The 27,961-nt window shown below is 32.5% G+C and overlaps 1 protein-coding gene across 1 annotated transcript; it reads right to left on the bottom strand.

Annotated features, from left to right (window-relative positions):
• Positions 1–3,847: 3,847 nt before the first annotated feature.
• On the bottom strand, positions 3,848–18,795 carry LOC149546125 (serine carboxypeptidase-like 31). The gene is made up of 11 exons (XM_089793893.1): positions 18,534–18,795; positions 18,411–18,434; positions 6,307–6,384; positions 6,123–6,218; positions 5,791–5,883; positions 5,608–5,696; positions 4,956–5,246; positions 4,687–4,832; positions 4,255–4,350; positions 4,087–4,147; positions 3,848–4,000 (listed from the first exon to the last, which is right to left on the bottom strand). The coding sequence occupies exons 1-11, from the start codon at positions 18,793–18,795 to the stop codon at positions 3,848–3,850; spliced, it is 1,389 nt and encodes a 462-aa protein (XP_089650019.1).
• Positions 18,796–27,961: the final 9,166 nt, after the last annotated feature.

The following is a 27,961-nucleotide window of genomic DNA, read 5'->3' on the forward strand; positions in this document are numbered from 1 at the left end:
AGTATGAACATTTCTTTCCTATCACATATGATTTCAAGGCATCACAAGTGGCCAAATTGTTCTTCAAGGAAATTTTTAGATTACATGGCTTGCCTAGAAACATTGTCAGTGATTGGAATAGTAGATTCCTCAGCTCTTTTTGGAAGGAGCTCTTTCATTTGGTAGGAACTAAACTCACTCCCAGTACTAGCTATCACCCTCAAACAGATGGACAAACAGAGATAGTTAATAAATGGATAGAGGGATATTTAAGGAACTATGTTTCAAATCAACAACATGCTTGGGTGAAATGGTTGCACCTAGGGGAGTATTGTTACAATATATCTCATCACATGTCTATTGGTATGCCTCCTTTTCATGCTCTTTATGGTTATGATGCCCTTTCCTTTGTTGATATAGTACTTTCAGATAGTAGAGTACCTGCAGCAAGTGATTTTTTCAAGCAAAGCCAAGACATAATAAGGTCCCTCAAAGATAATCTACAACATGCACAGAACCAATAGAAGTTTTATGTTGATAGGAAAAGGGCTGAAAGATCTTTTGAGTTGGGAGATTTGGTATTTGTTAGGTTGCAACCATATAAGAAAAGCACCTTGAAGAGGAGTGGGGCAGAGAAACTCAAGCCAAGGTTCTATGGGCCTTATAAGATCATCAAGAAAGTAGGAGAGGTAGCTTATGAATTGGAGCTCCCACCAAATAGCAAAATACATAATATTTTCCATGTATCTTTCCTAAAGAAGGTTCTAGGCCAGAAACCATAGTATCTACAAAATTACCACCTCTTGATGATGAAGGGAAATTAGTTTTGATACCAGAAGAGATTTTGGATACAAGAGAGAAAAGATTAAAAAATACTGGAGGATGCAACTTGGGAAGGAGCACATATTCTTGACAATTCCAACCTTCATTGCTTGAGGACAAGAAATATTTGGGAGGGGAGGACTTGTCATGTCCCCTTTTCAAATAATTAAAAATAATAATCTTTGTTAAGGCAGGCAGGCTCAAAAAGGTGAAGTTTCGAAAAAAGGGGCTAATCTTTGGAAACCAATGGACTAATAAATAAAAATTATTATTAAAATATGTTTTATTAACTCCTCTTGGACATGAGTTAGGGTTATGTCATCTTTTAAGGGATTTGGAGGCATTTTGGGCTTATTTCAAAACTTGATTTTGCTCATTGCTTTGTTGTTCTTCAGAGGCTGCCAAACTGTGGAGAAGGAGACCCAAGAATGGGAGTTTGTAGGTTTTTAGGAAGGCTAAGAACAGGAGTTTAAAGTCATTCCATGTGCAAGCTCATGCAGAGTTTTCCCTTGTGCTGAACAGTGCAAATTTGTGGGTTTTCGGGTGTGTTTTTGTAAGAGTTTGGTGTTTCCGGTTGAGTATTTCATATCAGTTTGGGTTGCTACTGTATTTCAGACATTTAGATGTTAAAATAGAGCTGAATATATGTATTTGGTCGTGATTATACTTCTATGATAGATTATTAGTGTTTTTGTGGTGGTTCCGAGCATTTTTGTCTTAATTTTAGGAGCCCGATGAGCACGGTTTTAGTCCTACATTTGGGAGATGTTGTGTAAATGCTATATAGATCTGGAAATGTCATTTTTAGGCTGTTATGCTGGTGAAATTTTTGTAAAAATGTCTACTTTCAGATTTATTAATAATATGTGAAGCTGTGAAGTTTTTGGCACTATTTCGGGCATACCCGATTTGGGTTTTATTGAGAAATTGGAGGATCTTTGAAATATTTGGTTGTTTGCTTTTAAAATCTGATTAGAGGTTTTAAATATCATATAAAATCAGAAAAGGGACATTTCAATAAGAATCACCCACATGATGACAATCCTCTTTAATATTGATTTTGTGTGGCTATGAATCTTGTTTTCTCCATTAGCAATAGTCATAGACTCACTAAACCAAAATTGATAGAGGCACATTAAGAACTAAATTCATCATAAACTATTCTCATATAAAGTCAAATTATAATTTTGATAAATTATTTTATTTTTAATTTATTTTAGCATAATTGCATTGATGTATTATGCAAGAAATTAAATCTAAAAACTTCCAAGAGTCTATTTTGAATTATAGACGTGGCAAGAAAATTTATAATTTAAATATTTAAAAATAAAAAATAAAATATTCTCTTTTAATAAAATTCAAATATAAATTTCTAAATAACATTAAATATAAGATTTTAGACATTTTTAAAGAAATTTATAAATGTAATTTACAATGATAGGAAATTGTAATTATAAAATGATTCAAAGTTTGTATTAATTTTATCATTAATGTTATCTATGTAATCACTATTTAGAAAGAAAAATAAAAATAAAAATATCTATCTATGTAATATAGTAAATTTTAAATAGCATTCCAACAGTCACCTTTTAAACATTTATAAAAGAACTATATAAATTAGTTTATCAATATAAATTATTTTAAATCAATTAACATACAATTAATTCATAAAAGAAAAACACATAGCAACTATAGAACTTGAATATAATTACAATATATTAACTGTCCTTGATTATTAACTACACACATTAAATTTTCAAATTATCTTTCCTTCTTCTTTGGAGAAAACATACTTTTCATAAATTATTTGTTAACATAATATAAATGCTTATATTTTGAGTTGAGTGATTATAAGAAGATCCACAAGTCAGTAAAGGAACTTTCTTAAACATTATATGAGAAAAAACTATCATATTTTCTTATAAAGAATATATTTTATTAACTTCTAATTCTATTAAACTTTCATCTTTTAAAATATTTGAATAAAAGACAAAATGTAATCTATAAATTTTTATTGATACCATTTTGATCTATTTAAAAATTAAATAATCTACATAAGAAAATATAAACTAAACATTTTTATTATTAAATTCAATTAAAGACATGTTAATACCAATTTGGATGGCTTAGACATCAAAGGTTAAGGATTTATTCCTAGACTTAAAATGTTAAATAGTCAAAGTCAACATTTTTTTTTAAGGTGATTTTTAAGGATGGCCACAACAATTACTTATTCTAGATATTTGAGGCTATATTATATCCACTAATCTTATTATACTTGTCCTAAGCTAGTACTATTACTATTGCATTCACTTTGTACAATTGGCTAATTAATTTTACAAAGATTGTCCAATTATATTAATAAAATAATATTAATATATATAAATTATAAAACTAAACAACTATTGTTTTCATTAAACTATGGGAGAGATGATGACTGGAATTGACATAATAATATTAAATTTTGGAAATGCATATAAAATAGTAATATAATCTAATTTATTTATGATTTAAGATATTATTGTTTTATAAAAATAAACAATTTTGTATAAGACATATAATAGAATATAATAGATATAAACAATAGTATTAACTATAATAGTTTATTTAACTACATATAATAAATATTTATACTATTAACTATAACTATATAATATTTATTTATTTTATTAATTATAATTATATAATACATATTTATTTTATTAATTATAATTATAATATATATTTATTATTTGAATTATAAGAACAAGTTCATGCTACTATGTGACACTTGTTACATTAGCATATAATATACAATAGATTATTATATCACTATTAATCACATCAACATATCTATAAGTATCACTTATCTCAAACAATCAGAAATCTCTATTGACTATTTATGCAATATAATAATACAATGTTTTTATATAAAAATAAACAGTGAATGATCGTTGGAATGTCAACTTTTCATAGTCATCAAACTACATTGGATTGGTCGTCATCCAAAATCAAATAAATTCTGTTGCATGTATACAAGGCGCAATATACATCAGCATCCAAAGGCCTATAATTGTGCTTGATTCGGCAGAGCCCTTCCTGAAAGAAATGAGCTATAGAGAAGAAAATATTGGGGTCGCTTAAACAACGGAGCTTCATGACCGGCACCTTTAATGGTGGCAAATGTTAAGGCTCCATAATCTTGAGTCCACCCAGCTGCCTATAATAACCAACATAGATTTTCAACATTAATGCAAAGCACTAGGTATTGTGTATAGTACATTTATATCAAAGTTTCTATTGTACTTTTAATAGGGACATACTAAATCTTGTTGATAGTACAGGAACTCGCCCATCGGTGTCTCCACTGTTACATACATTATTTATAATTTTCATTAACAAAGATTGAATATAATGCACTTTATGTCACTTAGTAGAAAAAACACACATGACAACTTATATCCATAAAACTACCTGTAAACCCATATGCGGTAACCTGCCTTCAAAAGCTTATGATAGATAGGCAATACAGTTGGCAGATTGTCTGTCCAATCATTGAGAAGATCATCGCTGCAATTCAGAAAATTCCATACTCATTTAAATGATTTCAATCAAACCAATAAATATTTTTATCGGTAAACGATCTAAGTCTAGATTAATTATTGTTATTTGCTGTGATTAGTTATTGTTACCTGTGAACCTTCCACATGAAAGGCTCACAAGTTATGTAGACTCTTACGTAATCAAAATAATAAATATGCTAAAATTTGATTTGTTTGAGTGATTCTTCAATAGACATCTCTTTTAATACATTTTCAAATAAACAAAGAAAAAAGTTAATGACTCTTTGTTGTTAAATGATATAAATATATATGTGATTACCACCATGTTGAGAGAAAATCTTACTTGCATATGGTCCAATTTCTAAGTTGTGAACCATTGAGGACATGAAGAGCTTTCTGAACATCATATCTGTTGTAGTAAGGCTGGGCACGTTCATCATGACAAGGATCATATCCACCTGCTGGCCCCCTCATCAGATGCATAAAGAACTGAAGATTTTGGAACAAATAGTAGTCATGAGGTTCTTAGATTCTTCTCAAAATCACACTAACATGTACATTTTGGATCATAATGGAAATTAAGAACAATAGAACTCATTATGTGAGAAATACCTTGTCGGATGAATATTTGAGCTGAGTACTTCCCCAACGTTTTATATTTTTTGTTGTGTTTTCGGAAATGCATGCAGGAGTGTAGAGACTATACAGATCTATCTTATCATATTGTGCAAAAACTTCATCGACTGCATCTAAGCACTTTTCGTTGTCAAATGTATTGTTAGCATCAAAAACACAGTTTTCTTGGATGATTTTGTGGGTTTCATCAGATACAATTGCATGACTCCAAGCATAATCCGTGAAACCGCGATGATCATTAGCAAAATCTGTTGTTGGGTTGCCCACCTATATTGAGTACATCAACCTCATTATCTTATTATTTATTTCATAATAAAAATTAAGTTGATCATTTATCTTTATGAGAGAAGGAATTAACATAAACTATTAGCATAAAATATGAATATCAAATCTTTCAAAAAAGAAAACAATTGAATTCCGATATTAGTACTTCAATCTAAAGAGATCAATTCATAAAACTTCCCTTTTCAATAAAACTGATTGAAAAATAAGATCTGGACCCAGATCAATCTTAAGATATGGATTCATAAATCATAGTGATAAATCTGATGTTAGTATCATATAAATCAAACCTTTGTCATTTAAAAAGATTTCACTAGACCAAATCTTAGAGAATCGGATTACCTACCATGAAACCTTTAAGATTTATATGATGACTTTTGGGATAGATTTTGTTTCGATCATGTATGAGTTCTGCAAGCTGAGGAACATAGTGTCCTAGTAAAACAAGAACTATTAAATATATTAGTTTTAAAAAATAAAAAGTGGGCTTTTCTAGGATAGTATATAGAAAAACAAACTAGACCCTCACCTGCATAGCTTTCTCCTATCAAGTAGAACTTGCGTGTTCTATACTGAGGATATAGTTCAAACCATTTTTGGAGGAACACATATGAATCCTCAGCTGGGTAGTTGAATTGCCATCCAATCTTCTCATTAATGATCGCATATTGAAATTTCATGTTTTGAGGAATATAGATTTTGTATGATGTATGAAGTATCTGACCCTTTAACATTGTACATTAAAATTTCATTTTTAAACTAAAAAATATTAAATAGCTAAAATTGACTTATTTTTCCAAACCTAATTTCATCATTAATATGTGATATTTAAAGATAGATCATGAAATATCATTTTCTTACCAGTAACTTTATCTCCTAATTTCTTGTAGTCAGATGTTTTATTAGAGTAGGAAAATCCCACTCCCATGGGGGACTCCACGAATAATAAATTGGCCTCTGATCATGGAACTATGAAATTGTGAGTGCTACAAATATTATATGAAGTACAAGCAATGAATTCAATCAGTATGCAAATTATCCTCACGTTTGTTCCATGCGTAACCATTCAAATAAAGTCTAGTCCCATTTATAAGGAAAGGTCCAATCTCTTCTGATGCTCCATGTCATAACCCATTTCCCCCTCTAACGAATAAATCAGCATCACATTTCCACATGGATGACAAAACGAAACAATTTTATAATTATAATTAATGATTAGAATTGGTTATCATTAATTGTAAAGATGGTGGATTGGATTAGTTATCATTTAGTTTTGGCGAGGTCATCTCGGGTGGGTATGCAAATACAGTTGCGCTAACAAAGAATGGGGAGGACAGTTATTGGAACGGGATGCCTCTATCCTCCTTTTTACGTGTCTTTCTCTACACCCTCTAGTTTTGATTATTCTTGGTTCTTTCTCTCTACTCTCTACAGACTCTTTGTATCTTCTCACTCTCAGATCTCTCATTTCTCATTTTCTTTACCTTGTCCTTCTTCAATCGCTTGACAATGATGAACGCCTTGAGGAAGTTGTGCAACCATTTGAATCTTCATCTGCATTGTTTACTTCAAACCCAAGCAAGAAGAGGCACAAATCAGCTAGCCAAGTTGTGAAATCCATTGCCCTGACTACAAAGGAATGGATTTTACTTCACTGGTGACGTCTGCGAGGACTTTGTTTTTGATATTTGTGGTGTTGTTGTTGCTCTACATATGGCATGGTGAGCCTCTGAGGATGAGCTCATTTCTTCAACTAGTCTCGAAGCGGTTGTTTACCTCTGATGGGAATACCACACAAAAAAAAAAGATGGGAGGCCAATGGGAGCACGTCAAGGCAAATAAGCCAGTATCAATCCGTAGGTTCCCTTCTCATTAACAAAAATCATTAAGTACTCATTTGACTTTTTAATTTGTAGGTGTAAATATGCAAGTGTTGTGGTTGCTTGTTGATTTGTTACTGTTCTTGTATGTGAACTGTTTTTCCATAGCCGTTGTATGTGAAATGCTTACTATGGTCGATGATGTCAAATGATATACAAGAGGGGATTGGATTATGATCTTTGATAGGTGCCTTTGTTGGAAACGCGACAGTTTCTTTGAAGCTGTCTCAATTATTTTTTTCTAAATCTTTATTAGATTGGTTAGGAAGGACACCCTTGTCTTTAAGGGGTCTTGGCACCATTTTGTATCGGGGTCCTTTTTCGTTTCTTGCATTGATTGTCTATGTTGATTTATGCTATCCACAACCAATATGGGAGTAGCATGTCAAGTGTCTTGAAACCATTGGATAGATGAGATACCATGTAGTCATATGGGATTATTTATAACAAGATTAATTTGACTTTTTATTATAGTTCTCAAAAGTGTGGAACGGTTATGAATTAGACAGTAAATTTGTACTTAGATCACCACAATACAATATTTGAAATAGAGTACCAGAGTCCTTTGTATAGGTTCATAGGGAATGATAGACAAGAAAGTGATACAAAATTGAACAACTTGTTTTGAATTGTTCTAATCATATTAAGTTGTTAAAGTTAGGACAAATGCATGAGAATGTTCACAGTTAGCCAAATTACCTACATCGTGAGGAATTAGGGTTGAGTATGGACACCCATACCCACCTTAATTTGTTGTTTGATGTTTTCATAGAAATATTGTCACTATATTTATAAGAGAACCACTGTTAGATGGTTGTTTGTGCTCAGTTATAAAGGAAATGCTATTAGAGGATATTGTAATACATTTCATGATTGCTATGTTAAGTTGTTTCGATATAAATTTTGAACAGAAAGTTAATAGATAATTTGGTTAGTAATGCAAATCCTTTCAATAATTAAGCATTACCAACTCGATAAAACTAATCAGGACATTGCAAGAAGAGTTCTATGTAACATTTTTATATTGTATTCAAGAGTTATGGAATAAATCAAAACTATGTGCAAGCAAACTCTAATTGCGGATTACTATTCTATTGAGTCAATTAGTTATGAGAATTCCATTGTTCTTTGTTTATGAGAGAGATGTTTGTATGATTGACAATAGGAAGTAATGTCCTTAAAATTACTTGAAGTTGAAGTATCTATTTGTCTTAAACATTGAATACCTGTAATTGCATCATGTACATTAGATGATGTATGATGTGTAGGTTTAAGTCATTGGATAAATGTCATGGTCTCACATTTATTTATAAGTTAACTACTAGAGCTATGAGATTTCCACAAAATTAACTACTGTTAACCTTTGAGTATGGTGTTAAATTCCATGATGGTTGATAAAAATGTAAAGTGTTTATATGATGGTCTAAATGGCATGTTGAGGATGTCATATTATAAATTGATTAAGGTGCTTATCCTACATGTTTCACATGCATTTATGATGGTTATGATGTGAATTGGAATTAAGGATAGATTCATTACTAAGGTAGATGGATACTAGCCTAAAGATGTGATTTTGTGGTAGTCTTTACATATAATAGCTAGAATAAAACTCTTGTTACTACACAATTCCATTACCTTTCTCTGAGTTTTACTTGTTTAGACTATCTCGTTGTCGGGCTGGGTATCTTTCATGTCAGGAAAGATTCTGTGGAAGCTTAACAGCTTCGTGGTAGGGTGGTAAAGCACTCCTACAATATTCTCGCCCTTGTGTTCTTAGACAGGTTTTGGAGCTCTTTTCAACTTGGTCGTCATGGTTATACCACCTAGTATCTAGTATCTGGTACTAGTAATCTGGTAATGAATTTATAGTTTCTTTTAAATTTGAGCATATATGTATATGTATCAATTTAATTAAAGTTAATGATTGTTAATCGACTAATGTTGACTGATCTATTTTCAAAAGACTTTGACTCTCGCTGATTTTTTTTGCATATTACGGAGATTGCTGATGTGGCATTTGTTTTGTAGGGGTAGCCATTACATATGGTATCAAAGCTCTTGGTTCCACACTTGGGCCTTGAGTTCACTATGCTAGACATACAACTGTAAGTCAACTTGTTCACCTTATGTTGTATGAGTTGATGAGATGGGTTGCATGTTGTGTCTCTCAGTTATGATTATATGAAGTTCCTTATGCATGTCATGATTTTGAGTTAAAATTGCATTCTTTAAAAGATTGACAAAATGAAAGTTTATGGAATGACTAGTAAATTGCATACCTCATATGTTTATGACTATAATTACTCTAAACCATGTGATGGTATACTGTGCGAATTGGAGTATTAAAATTGAACTATTGAGATAGTCAAAGGATGGTTGACTTTTGCACTAGGCTATGAGAGCCTACCAAACGAAGATTTAGCTTGTGATAGCAATGCAAAATATCTTTTTATTATGTAAATGACATGTGATACACATGTGGTGCAAGAATTTATTTCTATTTTATGCCAGATTCATGAGGCTCATTGATTAATCTAATATAATAAGTAGGAAGAACATGGATTTCAATTGCAAGAGTATTGCATGCAATGCATGAGAAGTTTGGTTATGTTCTTATCAAATTGCAAGATGTTGTTAAACATCTACTCCCTCTTAGTGACTAGTGAGAGTCATTGTGCTTTAAGTGAAATGGGTTTCATTTTATTATGTTTGGTTTCATGAACTTGGATATGATGAAGGACTAGCTTGAGATTTTATGTTCTTTGTGACCACCAAGCCACCAATTTCTTATGTGAGCTATTTACTTGAATCTTGTTCACTTTTATTTTGGTTTGTATCTCCTTTTTGGACTTTTACTTAAGAATTATGAATCTTATTTAAGATTTATTTGATCTTGAGGTGGCTAGGTTGTGTGAGCATATTTTTGATGTTGCTAGTCCTATGATTTGGAAGTGTTTTCATCTATGTTGTTCATTGTGGAGCATTGATAGGATATATAAGGGAGTAGATTGTGAAGAACATGCCATTCTTCCTTTCGCATTTATATTATGCTATTTTTATTATTTTGGAAAGCTTACCTTCCACTATGGGTGTCAAATGTGGACAAACAAGGAAGGTTAGATGTTGTGTACTTTCCTTCATGGAAGGGTGTAATGTAGCAATTATGGGACAGATAGGTGGATATCTTCATGTTTAGTTTCCCTATCTGCCAGTTCTGTAGAATGGATACATGTCTGTTCTTGTTTCTTCTATAGGTAATTTTGGATTTTGAAAGTGCTTGGCCAAGCCATTTTAATTTTTCCAAATACTGTATATGTGACACATGGTTATACCTATTTGGAATTCTTTTTCTTTTACTGCATATGTATAGATATGTAGTTATTTATTTCCCAGCTACATTCTGTGTTTAGACTACTAGGCACATGGTTGCAATGTAGAAATGTTACACGGTCGCACCAGATCCATCCGATCCATCTTGTTTCGGGAAGCTAGGCTTCTCGTGTTAGGTTCGGGGTATTCTTCGAGCCAAGAAGAATCTCGAGGAAAGTATCCACTCTGTGGTTGGCAAGGTTAAAGTGCCTAGGCCATATTTTCATCTCGAGAAGCAGGTGGGAGACGTCCTATAGCTTTTGGAGACTGGAACCACTAGAGAGCTCATTGAAAAGTCATCTTAGTTTGATTGCCCAGTTCGTCATTTGAGATGTACTTAATTACATCATTATGTGATGATTTAATGGCAGAAAGGCCATACATCACAACACATGCTTATATGTTGGTTAAGCACACTATGGTGACAAAATTGGCTTGAGGGCCTAAGGTCACTCAACTAATAAAAATTGGATTACTGATCCTTGCAGGTGATTGGTGAGCATACCTAGATGATTTACTTAATGGTGCTGATCATATGATAGAGGACACTGCACTTGTATGATGTGCTTATTCTTCCATGTTCGACGTGTAGGTCAACATTTTCTATGATGCCCATTAAGGTATGATGCTCTACATTATACTTTGTATATTTCATAAATCATGCATCTGATGGATGGATTCCTTGGATAATGTCATGTGTTACATTTGTAAATGGATAATTATTGTTAATCCTTGATTATGGCAGCAAAAAAAAAAATGTTAACTAATCAAGCTATAGTTTTCTTATTTATGTGATTCTTGCAAATAATAATGTGGCAAATACTTAACAGGACATGGTTTTACATATGATAGAATAAAGTTGGACATGTAGGTCAACTTCTTCTGATATTTTCATTTATGGCATAGTCATGTGATGATATGTTGTGTTCGACAATTTGGTCAATAATTGGTTATGAAACGTAACTTTATTTGCACATATCATTTCGACATGTATGTTGGAAAATAGAATGAAGTTGCAAACTTAATTGGAAGACATTGTATCTACTTGTTGACTCAACTAATTTTAGATGAATTTTGACTAACCTAATCTGACTTTTTGGTCTATGTGGAAAGTGTATGAAAATATGGTCTTTATAGAAAGTTGTTGACTCCTTTTTATTTAGTCAATTTGGTCAATGAATAATGATCACCAATTTGGTCATATTGCATTTTGGACTCTTAGTTGATATATTGTTTGACATAAACTTAGTAGTATAGACTTAGCTATTACACATTCAACTTAAACCCTTTAGTCAACATGTGTGTTGGAATTCAGTTTTACTATTTTATAGATAACAACTTTGGGTCAATATTGCTTGACACATTTGATTGTCTAGATTTTCTATCATTGATCTTCCTATTATAGGATTTGATATATATAATTTGAGCTAACTAAGGTATTATGATGTAAGTACTTTTAGATGTAAAATTTTGCTAAGACTTTGTAAGCATTATGATGATCAATGTTGAGGAAGTACATTGATGATTTATGTATGAATGTCTTGTATTCATGATGATTTAAATGATGTTGAATTTGATGTAATGTGGTTACATTACTTGATTCTTTGATGATGCATTAGATGTATCATGATTACATTACTTGATTATGTTTCATTGACCTATTGATGTGGATGAATACTCATTTAGTGAACACCACATGTTAGATGGTAGGTATAGTACATAAGGTACACATCTTACTCATGATCAAAATGTGATTAAAAGATGAGTTAAGAAATCTTAAAGTTGAACAAAATTTTTGACTACTAATATTTAAGTTGATCTCCTTGAGATACTAATTAGTATGGCAAGATGTGGATAAGAAGTATCTACTAGCAAGGAAAAATCCACAAGTGATGCTAGGGTATGGTAAGTGCAAAGCTATGTGTGTTATCATGTGATTTTAAGTAAATATGTTACACATTTTGAGACTTCTTGAGATAAGGAAGTATATGATTTTATATTTCATTGGAAATTCAATTTGATTTATAATATATGATGGACTGACATTGGGTGTTGTTCCTATAATGCAATAGAGGGAGTGACACATTACCAGAAAGAGGGAATATTGTCGAAGAGAGGTAGCCTAACCTTGTAAAACTATAGGATGGTAATGGAATTCACACACTTACACAGAATTTTTTCTTGAAATGATTACTTATGCATGTGCTTACATAACATTTGTGTTCTTATAATTTATTACTTCAATTGTATGATAATAGATCTTTCAAAAGATAGCTCTAGGAGAGTTAATGTGTTAATATGTTAATGAAATGTAGCTTTCATTTAAGGAAACCAAATTTTGACTTTATAATGGAAGTTAGATCTTGATATTTTAGATTCATTTCCTTGTATATATAATTGGGTATGATTTGAATTCTTATATATATCCACATCGAGACGATGCATTCTCTAAGTGGGGAAGGATGTCATAACCCATTTCCCCCTCTAACGAATAAATTGGCATCACATTTCCACGTCGATGACAAAATGAAACAATTTTATAATTATAATTAATGATACCATATGTAATGGCTACCCCTACAAAACAAATGCCACATCAAAAATCTTCGTAATATGCAAAAAAAATCAGTGAGAGTCAAAGTCTTTTGAAAATATACCAGTCAACATTAGTCGATTAACTATCATTAACTTTAATTAAATTGATACATATACATATATGCTCAAATTTAAAAGAAACTATAAATTCATTACAAGATTACTAGTACCAGATACTAGATACCAGGTGGTATAACCATGACGACCAAGTTGAAAAGAGCTCCAGAACCTGTCTAAGAACACAAGGGCGAGAATATTGTAGGAGTGCTTTACCACCCTACCACGAAGCTGTTAAGCTTTCCCCGGAATCTTTCCTGACATGAAAGATACCCAGCCCGAGAACGAGATAGTCTAAACAAGTAAAACTAAGAGAAAGGTAATGGAATTATGTAGTAACAAGAGTTTTATTCTAGCTATTATATGTAAAGACTGCCACAAAATCACATCTTTAGGCTAGTATCCATCTACCTTAGTAATGAATTTATCCTTAATTCCAATTCACATCATAACCATCGTAAATGCATGTGAAACATGTAGGATAAGCACCTTAATCAATTTATAATGTGACATCCTCAACATGCCATTTAGACCATCATATAAACACTTTACATTTTTATCAACCATCATGGAATTTAACACCATACTCAAATGTTAACAGTAGTTAATTTTGTGGAAATCTCATAGCTCTAGTAGTTAACTTATAAATAAATGTGAGACCATGACATTTATCCAATGACTTAAACCTACACATCATACATCATCTAATGTACATGATGCAATTATAGGTATTCAATGTTTAAGACAAATAGATACTTCAACTTCAAGTAATTTTGAGGACATTACTTCCTATTGTCAATCATACAAACATCTCTCTCATAAACAAAGAACAATGGAATTCTCAAAACTAATTGACTCAATAGAATAGTAATCCATAATAAGAGTTTGCTTGCACATAGTTTTGATTTATTCCATAACTCTTGAATACAATATAAAAATGTTACATAGAACTCTTCTTGCAATGTCCTGATTAGTTTTATCGAGTTGGTAATGCTTAATTATCGAAAGGATTTGCATTACTAACCAAATTATCTATTAACTTTCTGTTCAAAATTTATATCAAAACAACTTAACATAGCAACCATGAAATGTATTACAATATCCTCTAATATCATTTCCTTTATAACTGAGCACAAACAAATGTCTAACAGTGGTTCTCTTATAAATATAGTGACAATATTTTTGTGAAAACATCAAACAACAAATTAAGGTGGGTATGGGTGTCCATACTCAACCCTAATTCCTCACGATTTAGGTAATTTGACTAACTATGAACATTCTCATGCATTTGTCCTAACTTTAACAACTTAATATGATTAGAACAATTCAAAACAAGTTGTTCAATTTTGTATCACTTGCTTGTCTATCATTCCCTATGAACCTATACAAAGGACTCTGGTACTCTATTTCAAATATTGTATTGTGGTGATCTAAGTACAAATTTACTATCTAATTCATAACCGTTCCACACTGTTGACAACTATAATAAAAGGTTGAATTAATCTTGTTATAAATAATCCCATATGGCTACATGGTATCTCATCTATCTGGTGGTTTCAAGACACTTAACATGCTACTCCCATATTGGTCATGGACAGCATAAATCAACATAGATAATCAATGCAAGAAATGAAAAAGGACCCCGATACAAAATGGTGCCAAGACCCCTTAAAGACAAGGGCGTCCTTCCTAACCAATCTAGTAAAGATTTAGAAAAAAATAATTGAGACAGCTTCAAAGAAACTATCGCGTTTCCAAAAAAGGCACCTATCAAAGATCATAATCCAATCCCCTCTTGTATATCATTTGACATCATCGACCATAGTAAGCATTTCACATACAATGGCTATGGAAAAATAGTTCACATACAAGAACAGTAACAAATCAACAAGCAACCACAGCACTTGCATATTTACACCTACAAATTAAAAAGTCAAACGAGTACTTAATGATTTTTGTTAATGAGAAGGGAACCTATGGATTGATACTGGCTTATTTTCCTTGACGTGCTCCCATTGGCCTCCCATCTTCTTCTTTTTTGTGTGGTATTCCCATTAGAGGTAGACAACCGCTTCGAGACGAGTTGCAGAAATGATCTCATCCTCAGAGGCTCACCATGCCATATGTAGAGCAACAGCAGCACCACAAATATCAAAAACAAAGTCCTCGCAGACGTCACCAGCGAAGTAAAATCCATTCCTTTGCAGTCAGGGCAATGGATTTCACAACTTGGCTAGCTAATTTGTGCCTCTTCTTGCTTGGGTTTGAAGTAAACAATGCAGATGAAGATTCAAATGGTGGCACAACTTCCTCAAGGCATTCGTCATTGTCAAGCGATTGAAGAAGGACAAGGTAAAGAAAATGAGAAATGAGAGATCTGAGAGTGAGAAGATACAAAGAGTCTGTAGAAAGCAGAGAGAAAGAGCTAAGAATAATCAAAACTAGAGGGTGTAGAAAAAGACACGTAAAAAGGAGGATAGAGGCATCCCATTCCAATAACTATCCTCCCCATTCTTTGTTAGCGCAATTGTATTTGCATACCCACTCGAGATGACCTCTCCAAAACTAAATGATGACTGATCCAATCCACCATCTTTAAAATTAACGATAACCAATTCTAATCATTTTAAAATTGTTTCATTTTGTCATCCACGTGGAAATGTGATGTCGATTTATTCGTTAGAGGGGGAAATGGGTTATGAAATCCTTCCCCACTTAGAGAATGCATCATCCCGATGCGGATATATATAAGAATTCAAATCATACCCAATTATATATACAAGGAAATTAATCTACAATATCAAGATCTAACTTCCATTATAAAGTCAAAATTTGGTTTCCTTAAATGAAAGCTACATTTCATTAATATATTAACACATTAACTCTCTTGGAGCTATCTTTTGAAAGATCTATTATCATACAATTGAAGTAATAAATTATAGGAATATAATACAAATGTTATGTAAGCACATGCATAAGTAATCATTTCAAGAAAAATTTCTATGTAAGTGTGTGAATTCCATTACCATCCTATAGATTTACAAGGTTAGGCTACCTCTCTCTGACAATATTCCCTCTTTCTGGTAATGTGACATTCCATGTGTTGAATTACAGGAACAACACCCAATGTTAGTCCATCATATATTATAAATCAAATTGACTTTCCAATGAAATATAAAATCATATACTTCCTTATCTCAAGAAGTCTCAAAATTTGTAACATATTGACTTAAAATGACATGATATCACACATACCTGTGCACTTACCATACCCTAGCATCACTTGTGGATTTTTCCTTGCTAGTAGATACTTCTTATCCACATCCTACCATACTAATTAGTATCTCAAGGAGATCAACTTAAATATTAGTAGTCAAAAATTTTGTTCAACTTTAAGATTTCTTAACGCATCTTTTAATCACATTTTTATCATGAATAATATGTGTACGTTATGTACTATACCTACCATCTAACATGTGGTGATCACTAAATGAGTATTCATCCACATCAATAGGTCAATGAAACATAATCAAGTAATGTAATCACGATACATCTAATGCATCATCAAAGAATCAAGTAATGTAACCATGTTACATCAAATTCAACATCATTTAAATCATCATGAATACAAGACATTCATACATAAATCATCAATGTACTTCCTCAACATTGATCATCATAATGCTTACAAAGTCTTAGCAAAATTTTACATCTAAAAGTACTTACATCATAATACCTCAGTTAGCTCAAATTATATATATCAAATCCTATAATAGGAAGATCGATGATAGACAAGCAAGTGATACAAAATTGAACAACTTGTTTTGAATTGTTCTAATCATATTAAGTTGTTAAAGTTAGGACAAATGCATGAGAATGTTCACAGTTAGTCAAATTACCTACATCGTGAGGAATTAGGGTTGAGTATGGACACCCATACCCACCTTAATTTGTTGTTTGATGTTTTCACAGAAATATTGTCACTATATTTATAAGAGAACCATTGTTAGACTGTTGTTTGTGCTCAGTTATAAAGGAAATGCTATTAGAGGATATTGTAATACATTTCATGGTTGCTATGTTAAGTTGTTTTGATATAAATTTTGAATAGACAGTTAATAGATAATTTGGTTAGTAATGCAAATCCTTTCGATAATTAAGCATTACCAACTCGATAAAACTAATCAGGACATTGCAAGAAGAGTTCTATGTAACATTTTTATATTGTATTCAATTGTTATGGAATAAATCAAAACTATGTGCAAGGAAACTCTAATTACGGATTACTATTCTATTGAGTCAATTAGTTATGAGAATTCCATTGTTCTTTGTTTATGAGAGAGATGTTTGTATGATTGACAATAGGAAGTAATGTCCTTAAAATTACTTGAAGTTGAAGTATCTATTTTTCTTAAACATTGAATACCTGTAATTGCATCATGTACATTAGATGATGTATGATGTGTAGGTTTAAGTCATTGGATAAATGTCATGGTCTCACATTTATTTATAAGTTAACTACTAGAGCTATGAGATTTCCACAAAATTAACTACTGTTAATCTTTGAGTATGGTGTTAAATTCCATGATGGTTGATAAAAATGTAAAGTGTTTATATGATGGTCTAAATGGCATGTTGAGGATGTCACATTATAAATTGATTAAGGTGCTTATCCTACATGTTTCACATGCATTTACGATGGTTATGATGTGAATTGGAATTAAGGATAAATTCATTACTAAGGTAGATGGATACTAGCCTAAAGATGTGATTTTGTGGCAGTCTTTACATATAATAGCTAGAATAAAACTCTTGTTACTACACAATTCCATTACCTTTCTCTTAGTTTTACTTGTTTAGACTATCTCGTTGTTGGGCTGGGTATCTTTCATGTCAAGAAAGATTTCGGGGAAGCTTAATAGCTTCGTGGTAGGGTGGTAAAGCACTCCTACAATATTCTCGCCCTTGTGTTCTTAGACAGGTTCTGGAGCTCTTTTCAACTTGGTCGTCATGGTTATACCACCTGGTATCTAGTATCTGGTACTAGTAATATGGTAATGAATTTATAGTTTCTTTTAAATTTGAGCATATTTGTATATGTATCAATTTAATTAAAGTTAATGATAGTTAATCGACTAATGTTGACTAGTCTATTTTCAAAAGACTTTGACTCTCGTTGATTTTTTTTGCATATTACGAAAATTGCTGATGTGGCATTTGTTTTGCAGGGGTAGCCATTACACTCCATAACCCACAGATGAACAACCTGGCCCTGTTGAATCAATGACATTGTTACATTCCCACTATAAATCACAGACATAAGAGGATCTAATACAGTAAAATGGTTTTAAAAATTGGCATAAGCTAGCACCTCCATTAAGCCATAGGACCAAAGGCTTTCTGTCTTTGAGAGTAGGAGCTTCAAAGAACCAATAGAAGAGAACTCTTCCACTTTTTTCATTAAGAGTCACATAACCAGCATAGTGATTAAACCCCACTTTAGGCTGCCTTGGCAAATGGGTTACCAAATGTGGATGATTCCTACTTTGCCATGTAGTTATGCTGTCTCTAGACTGTGCAGTTGTGATCATACAAAAAGCCAAAAAAGCCCACAAGGACATATGATTGGCCATTGTTTATCTTAGCTTGACTACACTTTTCTGCCCTAAAATCTTGCCGTTTTAACATTTTTTACTATGGATTTATTGGGCTGACGAAATTCTAGATCACCACTCAATACAGATGTATGAAAACAAAGTCAAAGATTTGTATGAATGTTGTGAATATAGTTATTTCTTTTATAGATTTTTTGTGGATATACCAAGATCTATCTAAATTGAGTAGAAGCTCAAAGAGTAGGCCGAGTTCAACGTATAGAGGTAAGATGTTTCATAACTGCTATCTAAAATTAAGAACTCAAAAGCAGCATCAACAAAAGAGAGAAGCTTGACTATTAATTATTCTGTTAAATTTTACTAGAATGAAGCAGACTTTAGAAGAGCAATATTCAATAGCACAGTAACTAGAAACAGAAAAACAAAAGTTTCCATTGCTAAGTTAAAAATTTGCTATTGTTGCAGAAAAGATAAATGAACAATTGCTAAAGTCAAAATCTATGAAACAAAAAAAGGAAACTGAAGGAGGTTGCATGGTTAGATCTGGAACAGAAGATTGGATGGATTCTGTATCATCAGTTTCCAATACAAACACACAATGCTTTAGTATGAGCATAACTGAAAGTAAGGTTAACTAACCAGTGTAGTTTCTTATTTAGGAATGTCAGTATTCACACAGGATAACTTATTGAATCTGATGAAATGATATAAGTTTATAGAAACAAATACTTGATTGAAATTGGAATGCACCCAAAAGAAAATTGCAGTACTAAACAAGAGAGATATCCTCGAACATTATAGAGCAGCTGTCCAAGCAGGGAAATCCTTTATCCCCTTCTCTTTTCCGGATGTATATTTATATAGACAAGTTCAGTGGTGTTGGGGTTCACTTTGCCCAGCCATTTAATAAAGTTGTTCTTGTAGGAATAATCTTATTCTAATGGCAAAAACGATACAAGATTTTATATTGTCATAGGGCTGGGATGCAAGTGAACACCAGGAAAATTAAGGTAGTGATCTTTATCTTGAAGAGAAAGAATATAGTTAATGAATGTAAATACCAGTCTTGATTTCCAAAATAAAATTAATTGGAAAACTGCCAGAGCAAAAAGGTTAAAGGGGATGGAAAGCATTACATTCAATACAAAGTAGATGTAGAAGTGTTGAACTATGGGATAGGAAAACTAGAAACGCACTTTTTTGACTTTTAGTAGAGTCAATTATGCTATATAAAACTACCAAGGGGCAATAACACTTTAACAATTAATTGGAGGTAGATAGAAAGGTTGTAAAAATGTTTTATCATGAGTAGCCTTAAGCTTAAATCATCCATATAAGATTGTCTTGGGAGAGGTTGGAGCTTTTCCTATTGAAATGATAGCTATGTGTCGATTGCTAAACTACTTAAGGAGATTAGAAAACATGGAGAAATGGAAAAAAAATAGTAGTGAACAAGTAACTAGGCAGAAGAAAGACCATGTGGATGAAACAAAACAACAAAGAATGGATAAGTGGGGTATTGAAATGAGTAGCCAAGTGGAGTGGAGTAAATGAGGAAATAAAAATATATGTTCAAGGAAAAATCAAGGAAATCATGTGGAGTAGGGCATCTTGGGAGGAAGGAGTACTAGATCTCACCCTTTAATACCATACATGACCATACTCAAAGGAATTATATAGGAATGGGAATAAATTTGAAAATGAAAAATGCTAATTGCCCACAAAAGAACTAGTTCACACCAACTTAGATGTGAACTGTAAGGTGGGGTGATACTTAAATAAGAATGGAGATAGAAAATGTTGTTATTGCATCCAAGAAGTGGTAGAGGTCAAATGGTATTGCATCATAGAGTGTCTGGCCTACAAGGATATTAGAGAGAATTGCATTGACACCCTAAAAGTGAACATCTTGAGAAATTAGTTTGAAGAAGGAAAAATCACAAGAGTAGTAGATTTCCTAACCAATACACATAGTAGAAGATCCAAAATATAGAAAGAGAAAGAGATTTAATGTTGGGGGCCTATTGCATTTTTAGTTTTTTCTTACTCATGTTGTTTGCTAGTTATATGTGGGTCCCATAGGTTACTTGGCCGGTGGATGCTATTAAAAACTTTCATCTATGTATCCATCCCAAACAATAGTTGTCTTATTGATAATCACATTGTACAATATGTAACCATATGGGATGAAAACATGGATAAAAGCATAAAGATTCAAATGGAATATGGGAATCTTTTATTTGTTAGTCCCTTCAAGATCCTTATGTTTTTGGATGCACTTCTATATTAATCAAAATCTTAAGGCTTGTACAAGAGGTAGATAACCTAAGCTTCTTCCATCAAATACACTATTCAATTTTAATTTTTTAGATCAATTACAATTTGTTGATTGACTCTTTTTATTTGTTCTAGTGGCTCAAGACCATTTTAGGAAAAAAAAAATTGAGAATTTACAACATTATTCCAAATATTGGGTGCATGCTAAGATTGACGTTTTCATTTTTCATTCAAACATTGTTTCTATTCATTTTCATCTACAAGGTTTGGAGCCCAAGAATATTATCCAAAGGATGAAGCCATAATCACTGTAACTGGAAGACTAGAAGAAGATTTTCTTCAAATTTGTTCTAGAATTGCAAGTCTTTAATTCATCTTTTTTTAGTTTTCTTACATGGTTTTTCCTTTCTTGCACTTTTCGAGGATGCCCTCTATGTTTCTTTAGATTCTCAAATGCCAATACACCTATCATTTCCCATACCAAAATTAAAGTGCAAGTATTTCTTTTTATTTAACATTACATTGTGAAGGTTATGCTTTGGGTTTTTTTTTCTATTGGAGTTTGAGAATAGAAGCTTTCAATATGACAAAAAATTTGATTTTTAACTCCCTCATATTTTGTTTGTCATGTTCATTATATTGTTTCAATCAATTCTTGACATTTTGGTTAAGCCGATTACAGTTCCAATTTACCACTTGAGTTTATGGATAATGTTGTTAGGATTTCATTTTTATTTCAGGCATGTTGGTTGTCATTATTTAGTATAGGGTTTCATGATATTTAAATACACATTCTCCTAGAAACCCTTATCTATTGTGTCATGGGTTGACTTTGAAAGGATTCAAGGGGATCTAAACTAGGACTTTCTAGGATTTCAATTTAAAAATGCTGATGTTATTTTAGTTGTATGATCAATGTGAAGCTCCATCTTTTCTCAAAGATTTGGTCAAACAAGTGCATTCAATGCTTCTCCAAAGTGCATTGGATCCTCTATATAAGGACATTGATTCCACATGTGAATGTGTTGATTCTTTTCCCTAAGTGTATTGTTTGCGTGTGGAAGTATGTAAATTCATTACTATAAGTTTTTTGAATGCTTCCTATGATTACATTGAATTTTTTTCATGATTGCATAGTTTTTTACCATGAGAGAGTAGCTTTATCCTTTGATTGCATAGCTTTTACACACATATATGCAATATCATAGTTTAGTCAAAAATCAAGTCTAGACGATGCCTTAGGGTTTGAGTTGGTACAAGAGGAAATTATGATTTGTTTTTTTCTGAGTCTAGTCTCTTTATACTATGATTAATAAAGTATAATCATGTTCTTTTTAGATTAGGGGCAATAGGTGAACACCTAAATTTGAAAGTGTATAGATTTGGTTTCCTTATGGAATGTTTCATGATATCATGTAATTTATCTATGCATTTATTATGTTTTACTTGTGGTTACAAAACCTTGGTACACTAGGTGAGTGGTTACCAATGTAGGTTGAGGCTATAAAGTTATTTGCTAGAATAATTCATTGGTAAGTTGTCTTAATTAAGTGATTACCTCAATAAAATAATTGGGAAAAGGGAGTACACATATGAAGATTGAATGATTCCTCTCCCATGCCACTAGTGCTTATACAAGCTAGGGATGGGATTGGAGAATGTGCATATGTTAAATGGCATAACTCAACAACCATATTTTCAAGAATGGTATTTGGTTCCATTAGAAATAGGAAATACTAACAGGGGGTGTGAATCAGTATTTCAAAAACTTTTTCCCAATTAAATGGACATAATTAACGATCTTACAACTTGCATAAATGAATAAATTATTAGGATTAACCATAGATAGAAATAATAATTACATGCAAATATAACCAATACCAAAAAATAATAAATCACATAGAAGAGAACACAAGACACAAGGATTTAATGTGGTTCACCCAATCCTTGGGATACTTCCAGCAACAACAAGTCCAATATTATTATTATCTAGTGATTATAATCTAAAATTCCTTATAGCTCAATACCACCGCAAGAAGCTACAATATCACCATACATTATGAAATCCCTAACCCTAAGTCCTTTTATACAAGATTTTTCCACTTACAAAATTAGGGCTAGAATAAGTCATGCAATAGAAAAAATAGAAGTCGACACCCTTTGTACAATAGTAGGGTCATATTTGGCTTCAAGGGTGCTACCCCAAAACCCCTGATGAGGCATTTCCCCTTGACCCCACCATGAACTATGATAGGGAGCGTAGTTGGGAGGCTACCCCAAGACCCCGCAAGGGGTGTTTTCCCTTGACCCTGTCTTGTAGAAATAATCTAGGGGGAAACTGTGTCAAATAAACCTTTGAATCTGATTAGGCTCCACATCACAAAAATCTCCCACTTGGAGACTAATCAGACTCCACAAAAATAACCTCCCAATTAGAGATTAGTCATAGCACCCAGGGCTAAACCTATAGCTCCCACTAGAGTATCAAACCACTCTAGACTATGTTGTTCTTTTATTTTGTTTAGTCTAGAAGACCAACCCAAGCTGAAGAGGAGTTCAGCTTCTCCCTTATTACTGCCTTGGTAAACATATTTGTTGGATTATTATCTATATGTATCTTCTCCAAATTTAACTATCCATCATCCAAAACTGGCCAAATAAAATGGTATCACAACTGTATGTATTTTGTCTTTGAATGTAGAGTAGAATTATTTGCAAGATGAATGGCACTCTTGCTATCTTTGAAGAAATAATTATCCCTTTGTGGGTGCCCCAATTCTTCCATGAAGAACTAAAGCCATATCATCTCCTTGGCTACTTTTGTATTAGAAACATACTCTACCTCTGTAGTCAATAAAGAATTCATCTTGTGTACGAAATATTGAGAGGGGGAGTGAATCGGTATTTCAAAAACTTTCTCTCAATTACATGGATATCATTAACAATCTTACAACTTGCATAAATGAATAAATTATTAGGATTAACCACATATAGAAATAATAATTATGTGCAAATATAACCAATATCAAAAAATAATAAATCACACAGAAGAGAACATAAGACACAAGGATTTAATGTTGTTCACCCAATCCCTGGGATACTTCCAGCAATAGCAAGTCCAATATTATTATTATCTATTGATTATAATCTACAATCCCTTATAGTTCAATACCATTGTAAGAAGCTACAATATCACCATACGTTATGAAATCCCTAACCCTAAGTCTTTTTATACAAGCTTTTTTCTGCTTTCAAAATTGGGGCTAGAATAAGTCATGCAATAGAAAAAATAGAAGTCTCCACCCTTTACAATAGTGGGGTCATATTTGGCTTTAGGGCATTTCCCCTCAACCCCACCATGAACTGTGATAGGGAGTTCGACTGGGGTGCTACCCCAAGACCCTGTAAGGGCTATTTTCCCTTGACCCTGTCTTAGGGGTGCTACCCCCAAGCCTCCATAGAAATAATCTAGGGGGAAACCACGTCCAATAAACCTCTAAATTTGATTAGGCTCCACATCACAAAAATTCCCACTTAGAGACTAATTAAACTCCACAACAATAACCTCCCAATTAGAGACTGGTCATAGCACCCCTAAACCTATAGCTCCCGCTAGAATATCAAACCACTCAGGACTATGTTGTTCTTTTATTTTTTTCAGTCTAGAAGACCAACCCAAGTTGAAGAGGAGTTCAGCTTCTCCCTTATTATTGCTTTGGTAAACATATCTGTTGGATTATTATCTATATGTATCTTCTCTAAATTTAACTATCCATCATCCAAAACTAGTCAAATAAAATGGTACCACAACTGTATGTATTTTGTCTTTGAATGTATAGTAGAATTCTTTGCAAGATGAATGGCACTCTAGCTATCTCTAAACATATAATTATCCCTTTTTTGGGTGTCCCAATTCTTCCATGAAGAACTAAAGCCATATCATCTACTTGGCTACTTCTGTAGTAGCAACATATTCTACCTCTATAGTTGATAAAGAATTCACCTTGTGTAATTAAGACTCGGCTCACTGCTGCCCCACCAATGGTAAATACATAACCTATAGTACTCCGCCTAGTATCAATATCCTCTACCAAATCTAAGTCAACATAGTCATTTAAATTAGTAGTAGATCCCCCAAAATGTAAACACTTACTAGATATTCCTCTCAAATATTTGAGAATCTATTTAAGTACATTCCAATGCTCAATCCTTGGATGACTCATATACCTTCTAACAACTCCCACTACATGTGCAATATCTTGCCTAGTACATACCATAGCATACATTAAGATTCCTACAGCTGAAGCATAAGGTACCTTGGATATTTTTTCCTCCTCTTCATTTGTCTTGGGACACATCTCCTTAGTCAATTTTAAATGACCAGGTAAAGGTGTGATGACACCTTTATCATTCTTCATAGTGAAACATTGCAACACCTTTGCAATATAATCAGTCTAAGATCATGTCAATTTTCTATTTTTCCTATCTCTTAAAATCTTCATAACAAGGATTCATTTCGCTGCCTCGAAATTCATCATAGCAAATGGATGTGCTAACTGTCATTTCAGCCCCTTAATTTGATCCATGTTAGACCTAGCTCCAAGCGTATAATCAACATATAAACATAAAATGATGTATTTTTCATCATCTAACCTCTTAAAATAAACACAATGGTTAGACTAAAACCGATTATAACCATGCTCATTCATGAAACTGTCAAATTTAAGATACCATTGCTGAGGTGCTTGCTTCAAGCCATATAAACTTTTCTTCAATCTGCACACTAAGTTCTCCTTACCTTTGACCTCAAAGCCCTGTAGTTGTGTCATATATATCTCTTCATCCAAATTACCATGACAAAAGCTTCTTTTAACATCAAGCTACTCCAAATGAAAATCTTCAATAGCTCCAATACTTAAAATAGTATGAATAGAAGTCATTTTAACAGTAGAAGAAAGTATCTCATCAAGATCAATGCCCTTTTTCTATGCAAATCCATTTACAACTAACCTAGATTTAAATCTTTTCTTACCTTCATCCTCTTCTTTCAACTAGTAACCCCATTTATTCTATAAATCTCATTTACTTATAGGCAACTTGCATAAGTCTCATATCTAATTTTTCAGCAAGGAATCCATTTCTTCTTTCATCACAGACCCCCACTAAATCTTAGTATCCACCTACACAACTTCATCGTAATATTCAAGTTCACTAGCATCAATTAGTAAAATAGAGTACAAAGAGTGAGAAAATATTTTCTGGAGGTCTACTTAGCCTTGTTAACCGTCTAACATTTGTGTGGTATTTATTTTTGTGGTTGTTGCAGAGAATGAGGAACTATTGGAACATCTTCATTTTGAGTATCTTCCAGCACTAAATAATCATTTTATTTCTTACCATGTTGCTGCAACAGATCTTTGTACAACACTTTCTCATTGAATATTACATCCCTTCTTCTTACAATTTTATGATTTTCAAAATCCCAAAGCCTATAACCAAATTCATCAATTCCACATCCAACAAATACACATTTCTTTGACTTAGCTTCCAACTTGGTTCTATTTTTAGAATCAATATGTGCAAATGCTTTACAACCAAAGGTTTTCAGAAAAGATTAACTCACCTTCTTACCAGTCCATGCTTCCTCTGGAATACCATAGCCCAAAGGAGTAGAGGTATCTCTATTAATCAAATACACATCATTATTGATATCCTCATCCCATATGTTTAAGGGAAGCCCACCATGCAACTTTATACTCCTTGCATGCTTCATTATTGTCTTGTTCATGCATTCAACCACTCCATTTTCTTGTGGAGTCCTTGAAGCAGTTTTATGTCTAAAAATTTTATTATAGGAAACATAATCTTCAAATTCTTTGCTGCAATACTTACCACCATTATCATCTCTAAGACATTTTAGCTTTTTATCAGTCTCATTCTCAACCAAGTATTTCCATTTCTTAGAAGATACAAATACATAAGATTTTTATCTAAGGAAATAAATCCATACTTTTCTAGTTGCATCATCAATGAATGTAACATAATAATGAGAGCTACCAAGGGAGGATACCTAAGCTAGTCCCCATACATATGTATGCATAACCTCTAATTTCTCATTTTTATTTTCCTTCACACTCTTCACAAAACTAGCTCTCTTTTGTTTTACATACACACAAGTTTCACATAAATGCATATTGACACATTTCACACCTAGTAAAACTTTCTTTGAATGAAGTAATTTTATACCTTTCTCACTCATCTGCCCAACTCTATTGGTCATAGTGCAGCATCAAAATCTACAACATCTTTTTGTTCTCTCTGCTCAATTGCAACAATTGTTCCTAAACATTCATCTTTTTCTGAAACAATAAAAGTAGAAGGAACAATATGACCTATACAAAGATATAAGGTGCCTACTTTCACACCTTTTTCTACTATAAGAGAACCTTTTGAAATCTTCTTACTTTTATCATTAAAAGTAACTAAACAACCCTCATCACTGAGTTGTCCTGCTGAAATCAAATTCCTACTCAGCCTTGGAACATGCCTTACCTCATGTAGTGGCTAATGATTCCCACTTTGCAACAATCTAAAAGGGTTCATTATCCCCCAAATAAACAAGCCAAAAATCCCCTTATACATAATCAATAAAATAATCTCTATGGGGTGTAGCATGAAATGAAGCCCCATAATCGTAAACACTTTCTAAGGAAAGAAGCAAAGCATCCTCTTAGAATTTTTACTTAATATAGTTTCCTCCTTGTTTCCTTCTAGTTTATCTCCTTCATTGTTCTTTCGAGTTCAACAATATTTCTTCTTATGCCTTGGTTTTTCACAATGCTAGCAATATCTTGGTCATTTGGATTGAGAACTCATTCCCTTTGATTTTCCTCTTGATTTCCCATGA

The sequence above is a fragment of the Cupressus sempervirens genome, chromosome 7, assembly GCF_028749045.1.
Source record: "Cupressus sempervirens isolate cs-2001-9-10 chromosome 7, ASM2874904v1, whole genome shotgun sequence".
NCBI classification, from domain to species: Eukaryota; Viridiplantae; Streptophyta; class Pinopsida; order Cupressales; family Cupressaceae; genus Cupressus; species Cupressus sempervirens.